The sequence below is a fragment of the Bos taurus genome, chromosome 9 (assembly GCF_002263795.3).
Source record: "Bos taurus isolate L1 Dominette 01449 registration number 42190680 breed Hereford chromosome 9, ARS-UCD2.0, whole genome shotgun sequence".
NCBI classification, from domain to species: Eukaryota; Metazoa; Chordata; class Mammalia; order Artiodactyla; family Bovidae; genus Bos; species Bos taurus.
This window is the reverse complement of record NC_037336.1, coordinates 86,320,359-86,335,600: the sequence shown is the minus strand read 5'-3', so window position 1 is coordinate 86,335,600 and position 15,242 is coordinate 86,320,359. Positions and strand designations below refer to the sequence as shown.

The window sequence follows — 15,242 nt, the reverse complement described above, 5'->3', positions numbered from 1 at the left end:
CACATTCCAGCTGGCCCTCTCTACCCTCTAAGCCAGCTCTTTCACCCCATCATCTCATTTCCATGACTTACATCTCTACCCGAGTTGGAAATACTTGAGTTAACGCTGTATTTTCCCTTAGCTCCTTTTGGTGCATTCGACTCAGCACATATTTACTGTGCAGAGCACTGTTTTCCACTGATTGAAATCAGTCATGGAACCAACTTAAAGTTTTGGCTTCTGTCCTTCTTCTCCAGTCTCATGGCCAACACCCCAACCCATCCCCCGGGCACACGTGGGATGACTAACAAGAGTTTTGCCTTGCATTTCTTCCCCTATTATATAGTCAGAGGCAGAATTCCATTCAGATGTTCCCCATTTCCTGCACGCCACCCATCGGCCAAATCTATCACAGAGGCAGCAGGCAGGGAGCCCAGGGAGCTCAATTCACAGGGATCAGCATCTCAGAAGATGGAGTCTGCGACGAAGGGCGGTGAATTGCAGGGGAGGAGGGCAAAGGGAGAAGAATCAGCTCACTTGCTAATTAATTTAGAAAGAAATGATTTCCTCATGTTACTTTCCTTTTCTGAAATGCCCGAGGGAGCTTCTCATTGCCCTTAGAGTAAAATAAAAATTTCTTCCAAAATCCTCAGCAGTCAGCTTCAGTCCTAGCTTGCCTTTTTGGATATGCATGCTGACCCTGACACTTGCTGCGCTACCACCAGCTCATTATTTAACATCATGGGACCTTTATTTCCTATTACACACACAGGGTACAAGACCTTTCTACAAGGCAGATCTGCTGAAAGGGCAGCCTGATCTCTGTGCTTTAGATCTGCTCTGCTATTTCCTGCAAGTTCCACTGTGGCTGGAGCACAAACCCCACCTGAAACCTTCTTTTTAATCAGGTCTTCACTGATTTCTCACCTCCTCCACATTTAGCCCCTCTGTGTGCTGGTGAGTTTTGGTATGTTAGAAGAATTTGAATTGAGAGTTATTTGAATTTTTGAGTTTGGGCTGCCATGATGACAGGCATTATAGTATTCTTGACTTCTGACATCCTTGAGGTACTGTACTACTTTATTTTCTTTTGAAAAAATTCTTATTGGAATGTAGTTGCTTTACAGTGTTGTGCTGTTTTCTGCCGTACAGCAGAGCGAATCAGCCATATGTATATCTCCTCTTTTTTGGATTTCCTTCCCGTTCGTTAGGTCACCACAGAGCATTGAGTAGAGTTCCTTGTGCAATACAGCAGGCTCTCCTTGTTTTTCTGTTTTATATATAGTATCAGTAGTGTATATATGTGTCGATCTCAATTTCCCAATTCATCCAACCCTCTCCCCTTTTCTTCCTTGGTGTCCATACCTTTGTTCTCTACCTCTGTGTCTCTATTTCTTCTTCGTATTACTTTTTTTACTTACCTTTATAGCTGCAATGGTGGAATTGCTTAAGGGTTATCATGATCATTGAGTCATCACATGAGTCACCTCTTGATCATCGAATCAGAGTTTCAACCGTGTTATAATTATACAACACACTCAGGAAAGATCATCTGATAAAGACTGAAAAAGACTGCAGTCATTTTAAAACTAAACTAAAGTAGGTTACACAGCCTGGGAGGAATAATGGTCTATTGATCAACTGACAGTGTGTATGCTGTGTTTTGAATACCTTAACCACCACTTGCTTCTGGCCCATTCTAGTCTAAAGCCTTGAAGGAAAATAAGTAGGTATGGGAGAAAAATTAGGTTTGGAAAGACCTTAGGAGTTCTTGAGTAATTCGTTATGGATACGGCTCCCCCTAGTGTACTGAGCAACACAGGTACCCCAATGTGCAGAAGCTGAGCTCAAGTTCAAGAGCTGAGTGTTCTTATCTCCAAACACCAACCTTATCTGAACAACTTGAGATCTCTCTCTTGCCACTGTTTTTCTTCCTACTGTTTAACAAACCACAGACCAGAGAAGACGAGGGGCAGATGTCTTGCACACGATTTGATTTGAGCACCGTTGTCATGGAAGTACTGAATTGATTTGAGGGACCCAAATCAAATTAAAAAGCACAGACAATTTAAAAAGATTTTTCTCAGGAGGGAGGGAAATGAAATTAGGGAGAATAAGCAAAATGAAAAGATGACCCTTGTTAACTATTTGATGTTATTTGCCTTCATCTTCTATTTGCCAAAATGTTAATCATCTGTAAATACATTTTCCTCAACAGGACACATGGACAGTGCTGTGTTTTTCAGTTGATAAGCTGTGTCCGGCTCTTTGCAACCCCATGGACTACAGCACACCAGGCTTCACTGTCTCTGAGAGTTTGCTCAAACTCATGTCCATTGAGTCAGTGATGCCATCCAACCATCTCATCCTCTGTCATCCCCTTCTCCCCTTGGCCTCAATCTTTCCCAGCATCAGGGTCTTTTCCAATGAGTTGGCTCTTTGCATCAGGTGGCCAAAGTATTGGCGCTTCAGCATCAGTCCTTCCAGTGAATATTCATGGACCATTGGAAAACCAAAAAGTGAACCATAGCACAGGGAAAGAGACTCCTCCAATGAGGAAAAATGACTTACATTAAAACAGTGCTTCTCAGAGCATCATCTCCGGAATACTAGTTCCGCAGGCTACTGAGTCTTACTCAGTAAGAGTTTCACAGCAACTAGTTTTGAGAAATGAAGGATTTGATAAAATAAACTGATTCTTTTAGCCGCAATTTCCCTTTAGGCCCTTGGCATGCTCTGAAAATGTCACTGTGCTGTGTGACGAACGTCTTTGAACTGTGGCATTTCAACAAATTAACACAGGGCTTTTCTTCCATGTGCATCTCACACACCTGGCTTGTGAATTATCCTTTGGGAACATGCACTGGACTAGAATTTCATTAACTTTCAAAGACAGAGAACAAATAGGAAAGTGTGCCGCAGGAGGAAAGGAAGCAGTACATTAGACACAAGTGGCAAAAAGAATGGCTGTAAGGAAGTCTGTGGTCAGTGTCATAGCTCTCCTTTGCCTGTGAAACATTAGTAACACAACATATTACAGTCTCCACCCATGGCGGTTCTGTAGTGGAAAGCAGAGCCTCAGAAAGATTTGCCATGCTGAATACATCACCAGCCCACAAGATCATTCCCAGATTCCTCCCACAACATCAGAGCAGTGATGCCACTTCTGAGAATGAGAAACAAGACTCTAAAAAGTGCAGTACCCCATCCCATCAGGTTTTCAGCTTTTATTGAAACTTTTCCTTGGAGCCCAAGAAAATAAAATCTGCAACTTTCCCCCCTTCTATTTGCCATGAAGTGATGAGACTGGATGCCATGATCTAAGTTTTTTGAATGTTGAGTTTTAAACCAGCTTTTTCACTCTCCTCTTTCACCCTCATCAAGAGGCTCTTTAGTTCTACTTCACTTTCTTTCATTAGAGTGGTATGATCTGCATATCTGAGGTTGTTGATATTTCTCCTGGCAATCTTAATTCCAGCTTGGGATTCATCCAGCCTGGCATTTCACATGATATATTCTGCAGAGAAGTTAAGTAAGCAGGGTGACAACATACAGCCTTATTGTATTCATTTCCCAATTTTGAACCAGTCCGTTGTTCCATGTAAAGTTCTGTTACCTGTTGACCTACAGGTTTCTCAGGAGACAGGTAAGGTGGTCTGGTTCTCCCATCTCTTTAAGAATTTTCCATAGTTTGTTGTGATCCACACAGTCAAAGACTTTAGTATATCCAATGAATCAGAAGTACACGTTTTTCTGGAATTCCCTTGGCTTTCGCTATGATCCAACAAATGTTGGCAATTTGATCTCTGGTTTTGGAAGTTCTGGAAGTTCCATCTGGAAGTTCTCTGTTCTGCTGAAGTCTAGCTTGAAGCATTGTGAGCATAACCTGCTGAAGTCTAGCTTGAAGGACTATGAGCATAAACCTCACTAGCATCCAAAATAAGCACAACTGTCTGGTGGTTGGAACATTCTTTGGCATTGCCTTTGGGATTGGAATGAAAACTGACCTTTTCCATTTTCCAGTCCTGTGGCCACTGCTGAATTTTCCAAATTTGCTGGTGTATTGAGTGCAGCACTTTAACAGCATCGTATTTTAGGATTTGAAATAGGTCAGCTGGAATTCCATCATCTCCACTAGCTTTGTTTGTAGTAATGCTTTCTAAGGCCCACTTGACTTCACACTCTAGGATGTCTGGCTCTAGGTGAGTGAATACACCATCATGACTATCTGGGTCATTAAGACTTTTTTTTGTACAGTTCTTCTGTGTATTCTTGCCACCTCTTCTTAATCTCTTCTGCCTCTGTTAGGTCCTTACCAATTCTGTCCTTTATCATGCCCATCCTTGCATGAAATATTCCCTTGATATCTCCAATTTTCTTGAAAGGATCTCTAGTCTTTCCCATTCTATTGTTTTCCTCTACTTCTTTGCATTGTTCATTGAAGAAGACCTCCTTATCTCTCCTTGCTATTCTCTGGAACTCTGCATTCAGGGCTATATCTTTCCCTTCCTCATACACAACCTGTACTAATACACAAGGATGGTTTTACGCTCCTTATTAACAGGATCAGAAATACAGGGTACTCTAAAGGAGTTAGAGGAAGCCTGTATTTAGTAGAAACTGTGACTTAAAGAGGAATTCTATAACTCACAGCTAGATAAATTCCCAAAGAGAGTGTTGAAAAAATGGAAATCCACAGAGTGGTTTGCCTTGGATAATAACACTGATGCATGTCCAGTAGAATGAGCATCCTCCTTTTGGCTTCATTCACATCTCAGAAGTGCTGCTTTCCATCGACTCACTGGTACGCTAGGCAACGACACTTAAGACATGAGGGACTGAGGGCATCTGCAGACCTGGACTTCCACGTAATTCTGTTCTCTTTGCTGGAGACACAGCGTTTAGGAGAGAAAACTTTGGTCAGCCCCAGAGGGACTGTGATTCTTAGTCTCTTAGCATATGGGGGTGGAGGGTGGGACAAGGTTCATCCCAGAAGCAGCTCTTGGTTGTCAAGGGACGTCCTGTTTTCTTCTTAATGCTTTCCAGCTGGGTTGACTTCAGGCCTGGGGAGGTCAAGTGATTTACTCAAATACCCAGTGGAATCGATCAGCTGGGACTTGAACTCAGGGATTTGCTACTTGCCCTGGTCAGTCAACGTTCTGCTTCCTGCTTTCCGCCTCTTCTCTGAACTGTACCCAGCAGCCAGCGGGCTGTGTCTGGTGCAGCCCGTCCTCCCAGCTGTCCCCACTCAGGACTGGAAGAAGAGGCATGTTGCAGGTCAAGTCTCAGTGTTCTGGCAGTGCAGCATCAGGCAAATTGCTCCATGCCTGCTCAAAGCATACAGTGTCTGGCGAGAGTCAGAATGAAGATAGCTACACCCACACGCCAAGATTGGAAAAGGAAAAACTTAGCTCACACTTTTCCTTTGCGTGCTGATTTTTCTTCCCTTTCCTTTTTTTTTCCCTTTTTCTTTCTTTTTTTTTTTTTTTTAAAGGAGGGAATCCCCCTGTTTACAAGTTGAAATCCAAAATGCACAAGTGGTCAGTTTGCAATTCTGTGACCCATGAACATCTGTGGGCCTGGGTGCTCCCTGGGAATTGGCAGTGCCCGAGCTGTGAGCCAATCCTGCCCTAGCCAAAAAGGAATTCTTGGGTGAGTGGAACAGTCAGGGAGCGAGGAGGCCTGTGAGTGATCAGGGCCTCGTTGTCCTCTAGTTCTGGTTTTCCAGGGGCATGTCTGCACTCAGCTTCAACTTGTTTTATGAGCCGCATTTGACTTTATTTTTTGACATGGGTCCACCTGAAACATCTCACAGGAAGCAGAAGATGACTTTTCATTTTGCCTTTAAAAAAAATAAAACTATAATTTGAGATGGGCAAACATGGTCTGACTCTGTTTATCCGGAAACAAGAACCACTGTGTCCTTTGAGAGGGCTTCCCAGGTAGCGCTAGTGGTAAAGAACCGCCTGCCAATGCTGGAGACATAAGAGACTTGGGGGTTCGATCCCTGAGTCGGGAAGATTTCCTGGAAGAGAGCATGGTGACCCACTCCAGTATTCTTGCCTGGAGAACCCCATGGACAGAGGACTCTGGTGGGCTGCAGTCCATGGGGTTGTAAAGAGTCAGACATGACGCAACTGAATTAACTTAGCACGCACAGCAGGTCCCTTGAGTAGAGAGAAAGATTTCAAATATTTATTTTGACACCAGTCTCTGAGGACTGAAGTGTTTGGTAACCAAAGGGCCTCCCTCTGGAGAAGAGGATCTTACAGCACCAACTCCTAAGCAGAGCCACAGAGGGCAGCTCCTGTGCTGACTTCAGGTGGCAGGTGGCACCGAGTGGGGCTAAATGTGCCTTATTTCTCAGCAGATGGACTCTGGCTGTCTCACCATTTTAGAGTTTTAGTTTGGTAGATACTCAAAAGTTAATCAAACTATTTAATATGAGTGGAAAAAGTTAGCCTGTGATGTGTTTACATCTTCCACCTGGATCTTGGTTTCCTCGTTTGCGAAATAAGGAACCCGACCGCTGCAGGATCCTATTGCTACTCTGGCGGGAGGGGAGGCCTGTGATCTTTTAGGCTTGCGTCTCTCATCTGCTCTAACTTTTCTGCTGTAATCTGGGTGTTATGGGCTGAATGGTGTCCCCACGAAATTCATATGTGGACCTCTAGTCCACAGTACCTGAGAATGTGATTAATATTTGGAGATAATAGGGTCTTTATAGAAGGGATCAAATTAAAAACAAGGTGGGCCTTTTCAGGGTGGGCCTTAATCCAGTAAGACTGGGTCCTTATAAAAAGAGGATATTTGGATATAGACATGAAGGCACATGGAGTGAAGACCAACTGAAGACAGGGAATAGATGGCCATGTGTAAGCCAAGGAGCGTGGCCTCAGAAGAAACCAATCCTGCCAACATCTTGAGCTCAGATTTCCAGCCTCTAGAATTGTGAGAAAATAAATTTCTGTTGTTTAAGCCATTCTGTGGAACTCTGTTATGACAGCTTTAGCAAACGAATACACTGGTTTACACCACAGTGAGCTTTCTGAGCTGAAAGAAGCTCCGTGTGTGTGTGTGTGTGTTATTTAAACAGATTCTTAACCCTGGTTTTAGCTTAAACGTGCCTTTTCTTTTGCAGGATATTCAGAATACTTTAAAAAATCATTTTCTTTGTTACCAGATGGAAGTAAGTTATTTTAGTAAAATAAATCTTTATTTTTACTTGAAGGGAGTTTCACCATTTTGACATGAATCTTTTTCCTGAATGGCTATGGATCATCATTTTGCCTTTTAAGAAATGCTGCCATTACCTATAAAATTCATTTGAGGCCAAATAGCTCATTGGATAGGCCTGCAGGTAACAGCCCATTTATAAAGAACTTCAGACCACACAAGCAGCTCCAGAGTGGGACAGAATCTTAGTTTTGTTTAGTCCTTTTGCCTTTAAAGTGCACTCAGACAGCCTGTGACCGGGTTACAGGCAAATTAAGTGATAAAGAAAGGTAACCACTTATCACTTTGCTGTTTACGACTCTCAGATTCTTACTTGAAGTAAAGCATGTTATATTTTACCCTAACAGATTTTGCTTTCATTTAGTACCAAGATTCTGGTTCTTTTATGAAACAGTCACGTGGAGTCGGACTGGAATGTCCAGTGTCTAAAAAGCATGGAGATTCCCTGTGTCTCTGTAAGTCCCAGAGAAACTTCTCAGGGAGAGCATTTCCGCATCCGAAGCTGCTCATCTTGGGAGGTTAGAGTCACCCAGCTGTGGAGGCACTACATGTCTCGGGAGAGAGATCAGAGTATACATCAAACCACCTGAGAGGGCAAGCCTTATCTTCCCATGTGATCACAGGCGGCAGCGTAGATCCCTCCTGTCAAGGCTGCGGATTCCAACCCAGCACCCCCCGACACCCAACCAACCAGGGCACGTGACAACACAAGCAGCAGTCACTTAGTGTCATTACAGGAGCGTTTCCAGATTTTTAGCAATGCGTCTTTCCCCAAATCACGTCTCAAGGAAGGAGCTTTGGCCCATTAAGCGGGCTGAGGGGGCAGTGAGGATCTGCAGGCACTTTTCTTTCCAGCTATCAACAGAACGGGAAAAAATGTCAACTTATTTATATTCCTTTATTTACAGGGGCAATGAATAAGTTAAGGAACACTTCATTTCAAACACAGATTGCTTTTATTTTAGCTAAGCTAATGTTTCAGTTCCATATATACTTTTGAATTTCCATCAATGTCAAATACCATTTTTTCTTTCTTCTTGAAAAAAAAAACAAAAACAAAAACAAAACGATTTACAAGCACTTTTAGGGCACTCAAGGAAAGTAGGCTGAAGGTTCATAATAATAATTTTCCTTTTAAAAAACATCCATCAGACCAAAATAAAATCATTTTAATTAACTCCTTCCTGAGTAACTAAAACCTTGGAATGTGCTGAAAGGTTATAATAAATAAGGCAGTCAAAGATCAACCAGCTTAAAATGTATTTTTTAAATTAAACTATGTAAAATGTACAATATATTTCATGAAGTACAAACTGTGTTGGGCTCAGGGCCAAAGAAATGTTGTCGTGTGTGCCAGATAAACTGATGAAGTGCCTTGACTTCTAGGGCCCAGAGGCTGTTTGTTGGGGCAAAATTACATCAAGTCCTGGTAAGTAAATCAGTCAGCCTCTGATGTTACAGTGATCACTGCTGACAATAACTGCTTTTGAACACACAGGTAGAAGTGCTCACATGCACTTGCATTAAGAGGATGCATTTTTTAAAGATGACCAATTGTCCTGATGTTCTGACAACAGCAGAGAACACTCAGCGGACCTTATTTTCAGATAGTGGGATTGCACAGTGTGTAAACTAAGGATTGTTCTTTATAGGCGATTTCAAAGAAGTGACTCACAATGTACCAGGCAACAGCTCTTGTTCTTATGTTGACTGTGATAGCTGTTCTCTGGGTTGACTTTTAAAATAAGCCTAACAATAGGGCCCTGGTCTCTCTAAACAGGACAAAGGATATTTCCTCTTCTAAGCACATTTCCCTGCATTGCTTTCCTGCCCCACTTCTCTGAGACAGAAAGGAGGCTCACAAGTGGCCAAATGCTGGACTCTGTGCCTCTGTGGTCCCAGCCTTCACTGGACTCCTGCGGGGTGGAGCCTTCTCAATACATCTCATGATAAAGTAGCTTTAGTGCACACTTGACAGGTTCCAAATGACTTGCTTTATATCTTGGCTACCGTCCAATTTTAGTGAACGAAGAAAAAATTCTAGAGCGACTTGTTGGTTTCTGAAAAGTAGAAAATGTGTAGCTTGTGTAAAGTCTGAGTCTTATTTACTGTGAAGTATTCCCAACTCACACTTTGCTTGTGTCCTGAAGGGCTGGCTCTAGGGGAAAAAACCTGAAGGAGACAAAATTTGTCCCTAGTATCCTGCCTGCCACCACCCCCTGCACTGCTGCTTCTAGGCCGACTACGTATTATCTGCCCAGACGTATACATGTTTTGGGAAGGGGATGGTCACAGATGAAGACATTTCAAAATCCAAAGAAATAGATTGCTGATGATTGAACCAAGGCATCACGGAGGAGGGCAGGTGATGGGAATGGGCTCGGGAGGAGATATTTAGAGGAATGGGCCTGCCCAGCTTCTACTCAGATTACCTTGGGGGCAGACACTTACTCATGAAGCTGGCCAAGCAGTCTCTTACCTAGAAGCTCCTGCTTTTCTTACTGACCTCCTAGTAAGAGCTTCTCAGGAGGGAGCTGCTTCCATAATAAGTGGACTTCACTTTGCTGCTTGCACAGAACTCAGTACCACCTTCCACCCAAAACACGTACCTCTTAAGGGACCAGAAGGTGAAAGGTACCAGCTACTTGGGACCCTGCTGGCCAGGGGTGTGCCTGATAGGTCATGCCCTGTCTGTGGTCAGGCTTAGAACTTAGGCCACAGGAGTCAAGTGTCAGAGCTACAATCAGTTCCTGGATTTCCAGGTAAAACAACGCTGATGAGATGTTTCGTACCAGGGAGAAAGGACACAGTCATGCCATTTTCCTAGACCACATGTCCTTCAGAGTCCATCTGTCTTCCTATGCTCTTCCTTACATGGCCAACAAATTCTTTTCCCGGCTATTCTACTTTGAAGTCTGGCAGAATGGAACTTGTGAACAGAATGTCTCAATGGAGGCTGCCACGCACTTTGACCTTGAGAAGTACTCAAGGCTCTGGACTGATTGAAGGTGTGGCAGAAGCCGACTTGCTCTTTCAGAGACAATACATGTGCTGCTCTGGGTGAAAGTGTCCCCTGAGATGGACCAGGGGCAGAATTCTACCCGTGTGGGCAGAAATCACTTATCCAGGGACATCCTCCCTTTCTGATGTCCTTATCTGTCTTACTGTTTCCTCTTAGAGCCTTCTAGAGTAGGCTTCCTGGGTGTCTGCAGTGGTTTTGTGTTTTTACTGAAATATACAAGTCTGGACATTTTCAACCACCAAGGTAATACTTTTACAGGTGACAAAAGATGAGTTACTGGGCTGTAGGCTCTATTTCTCCCTCTTCTCTCATTTATACTAGGGGAAGAAAAGCTATTTTATGACAAGATGCCTTGTGATGGAGCAGTCTAATGTACCTGGGAAGGACCCAAGGAGCCAGAAAAACACAGAATAAAATTAAAACAAATAAAACCCGCAAAACCGGGCATCTCCCAATGACCCCAACCTGTGGGAACGTTTGTTCTTTTTAATGCTGTGAAGCATTAATTTCGTCCCTTAAGGATTTTTTCTTCCCCCAACACACACACACACACACACACACACACACACACACACACACACACACACACACTTTCTGGAAAGGGAGATTAAGCCACTGGAGGCAACACAGTGCTGGCATCACCTCTTATAAATATCTTCGAGCCACTTCTCATCATCCTGTTCCTCGTCATCGATCGGCTCCTCCGTTTCCAGTGGGGTTGGAATGAAGAACTGGGGTCTCAGCGGCGGGTGGCTGACGCGAGGCTTGAGCCCAAACTTGCGCTTCAGCAGGTGGAACTGCTCCTTGACGTAGTGGTAGAACTCGTACTCGTATCTCATTCGCTGGTAGAGAATCTGCACGGCCTCGGGAGAGGGCGCGGTCTTCTTCACGGTCACAGTCATGTTTCCAAGTTTCCTATGCTCTGGAAAAGAAGCGGGGTTGCACGTCAGCCACAGTCTGCAATGTCCCGGCTTAGAGAGGATGGTGGCGAGCTCCTGAGTTACCTGGTGACCCTGGCAGCTCCCAAGGGAAGAGACTCAACCAACATACCAGGACTAGAAGGGAAAAGTGGCTGCCCAGCAATGCTGGGAAAGATTTCGTCGTATTCTAGGTGTTACTATCAACACAAGATGACTACACCTCAACTAGCTAACATCCCTTTCGCGAGATGTGAACTGATGGAACTCGGTCAGGATTCGGGGCTATCTGTATGTGATAGTCTTTTGAGCAGCAAGATCTACCTGCTTTTCATCTTTTATTTCCTGTTGCTTTCAGAAGGAAGCACAGAAAAAGGCTGTCTCGCCACTTTCTAATCACCTTGGTTTTTTTAATTTGAAAATATGGACATCCCAGGGATCTTCCTGACCCAAGGACGGAACCCAGGTCTCCTGCATTGCAGGCAGATTCTTTACCAGCTGAGCTGCCAGGGAAGGGTCAGTTGTCTAAATTTGTCGTCACCAGATTTTCAACATGTAGACATGACAGGACTCATCAAAACCTGGTTTCTGTCCCCTCAGTGCTCCAGTCCAGTCAGATTGCTCTTGCTCCCTTGTTGACAACTCAGCGGCATCTTTCAGGCCTTCTAGGACTTTTTAGCATGACCTCACAGCACCAAAGGCCACACACGCCATCTTGGAACTGCCCTCCTGTGGCGTCTGCAGGAGTGTTTCCCCGGTGGTCCTGGGCTCCTGATTGCTCCTTCAGTGCTTCAGGCCCCGGGCTCATCCCGTCTGTCCCTTCCACGTTAGTGCTCCCAGGGCTCCGGTCCTGCCTCTTCCTTACTCCCTTTCTTCCTCTCTGACCGGTTTCATTCAGTCCTCCACCCCCTAGTTTTCATACCACTGTGGACACAGAACCTAAAGTTTATATGAAGCAGTTATAGCTTCTCAGTCCTTTTGTTTTCCATAGAGCTGCCAAATAATAGGAAGGTAAATGACATTGCCAAGGGGTCAGAGGTCAGAAATAGGAGTGCTAAAAAATAAATAAATAAAAAAGCAGGAGTGCTATTTTGTGGCAGGAGAAGCAGAGATTCAGATGCAATCAGCACTGACGGCAATTATCTATTATGGGTTTGGATCATGCCCATATGTATGCTATTTTATTTAATATTCCCAATCAGCCTGTGGGGTGTCATGGCCTCTATCTTGCAGATGGGGAAATAGAAGCTCTTGAAAATTAAATGACTTGCCCAAGGTCATGGCTAGTGAGTAAGCGACAGAGCTGAATTGGAGCCCAGGTTTCTCGTTTGTGATGAGGTTTCCCCTAAGCACTGGGCTGCAACCCATGCAGCTTTTGTGAGCCTGCAGAAAATTATCACCTTCATATGGAAAGACTAGAGGGCAGTTTGCCTTTTATGGTTAGCAGAGAATTTTTAAAATCACATTTCGAAGACATATGGTTAAGTGTCTTGCTCTACAATAATCAGCACTATGGAAAAGTCATTCCAGTGCTAAGTGTTCTACATTTTTGTAAAATGCCAGACTTTCCCTCCAAACAAAACAAAGCTACGTGAACTATGGAATCAGCCTCTCTCCAGATTGCCGTAATAGCAGCACTAGAGGAAGTTGTTAGGAATTTTTGGAGACTGTTGTTATTTCAGCCAGAAAACAATCATGCTTTAAAAATCCATACTTATTATCAGCATCCTTTGGGGAGTGAGGCAGCCCTCGTTAGGTGGGTATATACTGTCGAGCATAACCGTCATGAAGTGGAGAACTAAGTCCACGTGGATCTTTTGAGAAGCAGGACCCCAGAGATGACGTTGAGGCGCTCACGTCTCATGGGTCCCCTGGCGAACATTTCAAAAGAAGACTCAAATACAGAGCAGCTTCCATTAAGGCAGGGGAGGCAAGCGGGCAGTCTGAGATCTGACTGGCGGGCTATGTGTTATTTGACCTGAGGGTAATTTTTTTTTAAAAGAAATTGACTTAGTTGTTTTAAGATTTGGTCTATTTCACAAGGAAGTCTGGATTTCTGGCTTCTCTCAAAGTGAGGTGATATTCTTCTGGAGCTGAGCAGGGCTACCCCTCACTGCTGGAGGTCACACCTCCCCATTTTGTCTCAGACTCTAAACGTCAGTTCATTCTTTTATGTTACCTGCCTGGCTGCTATAGAAATTTGGATTTTAGGCTTCTAATTAAAAGGTTTTGAATTCTGAGTTACAGAAACCTGGGAAGCAAGTGCTTTGTGTCCCAATTAAGGCTCTAGTTTGAGCTCATTCGTGTGTCCTATGGCACCCTTGTTCCTTACTTTCTGCATTTATGGAGTGAGTTTTCTGTACCAGGCATAGGAGTTACCAGGAGTGAATGTGACTTTATCATCATTATCATCTTTAGGCATTTCTGAGTGCTTTTTCAGTGCAAGGACTGTTAAGTTATCTAACATGCATTTAATCTTTCCAAAGTGAGGCAGGCTCTCTTATTATCACCATTTTACAGATGTGACATTGGAATTTGGTACCTTGGCTCCAGGTCACACAGCTGGTAACTGGAGAAGCCACAAGTTGGGTCTGAGACAGTCTGACTACTGAGCCCAAATTCTTAACCCTTCATGTTTCTATGGTTCGACGGAGCTCACAGTATAAGCTCGTGGGCCTGCTCACCATGGGGGCAGACAGGGCATTTCCCTCTGGTTGGTTTCATGGCATCAGTGTTTCCTCATCTTAGTCAGAACCCCCTAGTAGAGGGACCAAGCCCAGTGAGCTTGTCTTAAGTACTCCACATGGAGTTGGGTCTCTTTTTTAAAGAAGCAATCTTTTTCAAGTGCAGTGACTTTGGTTTTGTTTTTTAAGTTTTTATTTAAAATTTTTTGGCCATGCCATGCAGTATGCAGGATCTTAGTTTCCCGGGCCAGGGATCGAACTTTCATCCCCTGCAGTGGAATCGCAGAGTCGTAACCACTGGACCACCAGCCAAGTCCTCAGTTGGCTCTTTCATAACTACTATAACTATTCGATCATGTAGGTCTGCTATGTGGGCCAGCCTAAATGGATAGGGTACATCTCTGCATGTGTGTGTGTGTATGTTTCCAAAAGATGGAAAACTTTTAGGAGGCCTCTGAGCCACCTTGCAACTTCAAAAAGAAATTTCCCTGGATTTGTTGTCTTCCACCAGTTCCACCTAGCTGCTCTTCTAATGGAGCCTGTTATGCTGAGAACGTCTGGAGAGGGGTGGTACCCCCTCTATCCCTGCACTTTCACAGCTCAGCACCTGGGGAAACACAGCACCCTCCACTCATGCTTGCGGAGTGAAGGAGGAGAAACCAACAGAAGGAAGAGGGTATAGTCAGACCTGAAGAAGGCTTGGCTGTGTCTGTGAGGTGCAGACACAGCCAAGTGGAGACAAAGGCAGTATCTGAGCATGCTTCATAGGAAACCCTCAAGAGACCCATGCATGCTGGGTGTACCCTCACATCTGGGAATTTTCAGCTCCGACTGGAGTCTGTAAATTCCAGTGCTTAGCTTTGTGGTTCAGTTGCCTTTTGGGAATGACAGTGCTGGCTATGTCATGTTTTTCTGACTCTGTCCTTTAATTAATAAATACATTTTGGCAAAGGAAAGCTGTGGTTTCAGGAGGCTTTTAATTTTTTTTTTTTTCACTTTTCTTATTTACCTTGAGGGATTGGCCAAATAAGACCCATTAAATCATAATAATTGCTGAAAATTTCCTCAAAGTAGGCACTGGCTTTGAGCTGTGAAATGATCAGAAGGGCAAATAAACAAGCAAACAGAAAACAACTTCTGATGTCTTTATTTGAATAGCAAAAGAAGGATGGTTTTTTCCCTTACAGACATGTCCAAAGTCAGCCATAGCGTCAGGACTATGTGAGGACAAACTCTTCCAGGCTCCCAAGTTCTGGCTTCCCACTGAGAAGTGGCTCTGAATGGGGACCCCTTTCTACACTGCCGACCCCCAGTAACAGAAAATTCTGCAGTTGATCGTACAATGCTGGCAGAGACAAATCCCCCAGACTATACAATAAGGTCGGCTGGAAGACTGCTGAGTTG

General features: G+C 44.1%; 1 protein-coding gene across 3 annotated transcripts in view; it reads right to left on the bottom strand.

Moving 5' to 3' along the window:
- Window positions 1-8,152: 8,152 nt before the first annotated feature.
- UST (uronyl 2-sulfotransferase) overlaps window positions 8,153-15,242 on the bottom strand; it is a 317,131-nt gene continuing 310,041 nt past the window's right edge. Inside the window, exons 7-8 of one of the 3 annotated variants that reach the window (XM_024996759.2) lie at window positions 10,880-11,159; window positions 8,153-9,275 (exon numbers count right to left, since the gene is read on the bottom strand). In XM_024996759.2, the coding sequence (XP_024852527.1) occupies window positions 9,176-9,275; window positions 10,880-11,159 (380 nt within the window). In that variant the 3' untranslated portion in view covers window positions 8,153-9,175. 3 annotated transcript variants of the gene reach the window in all.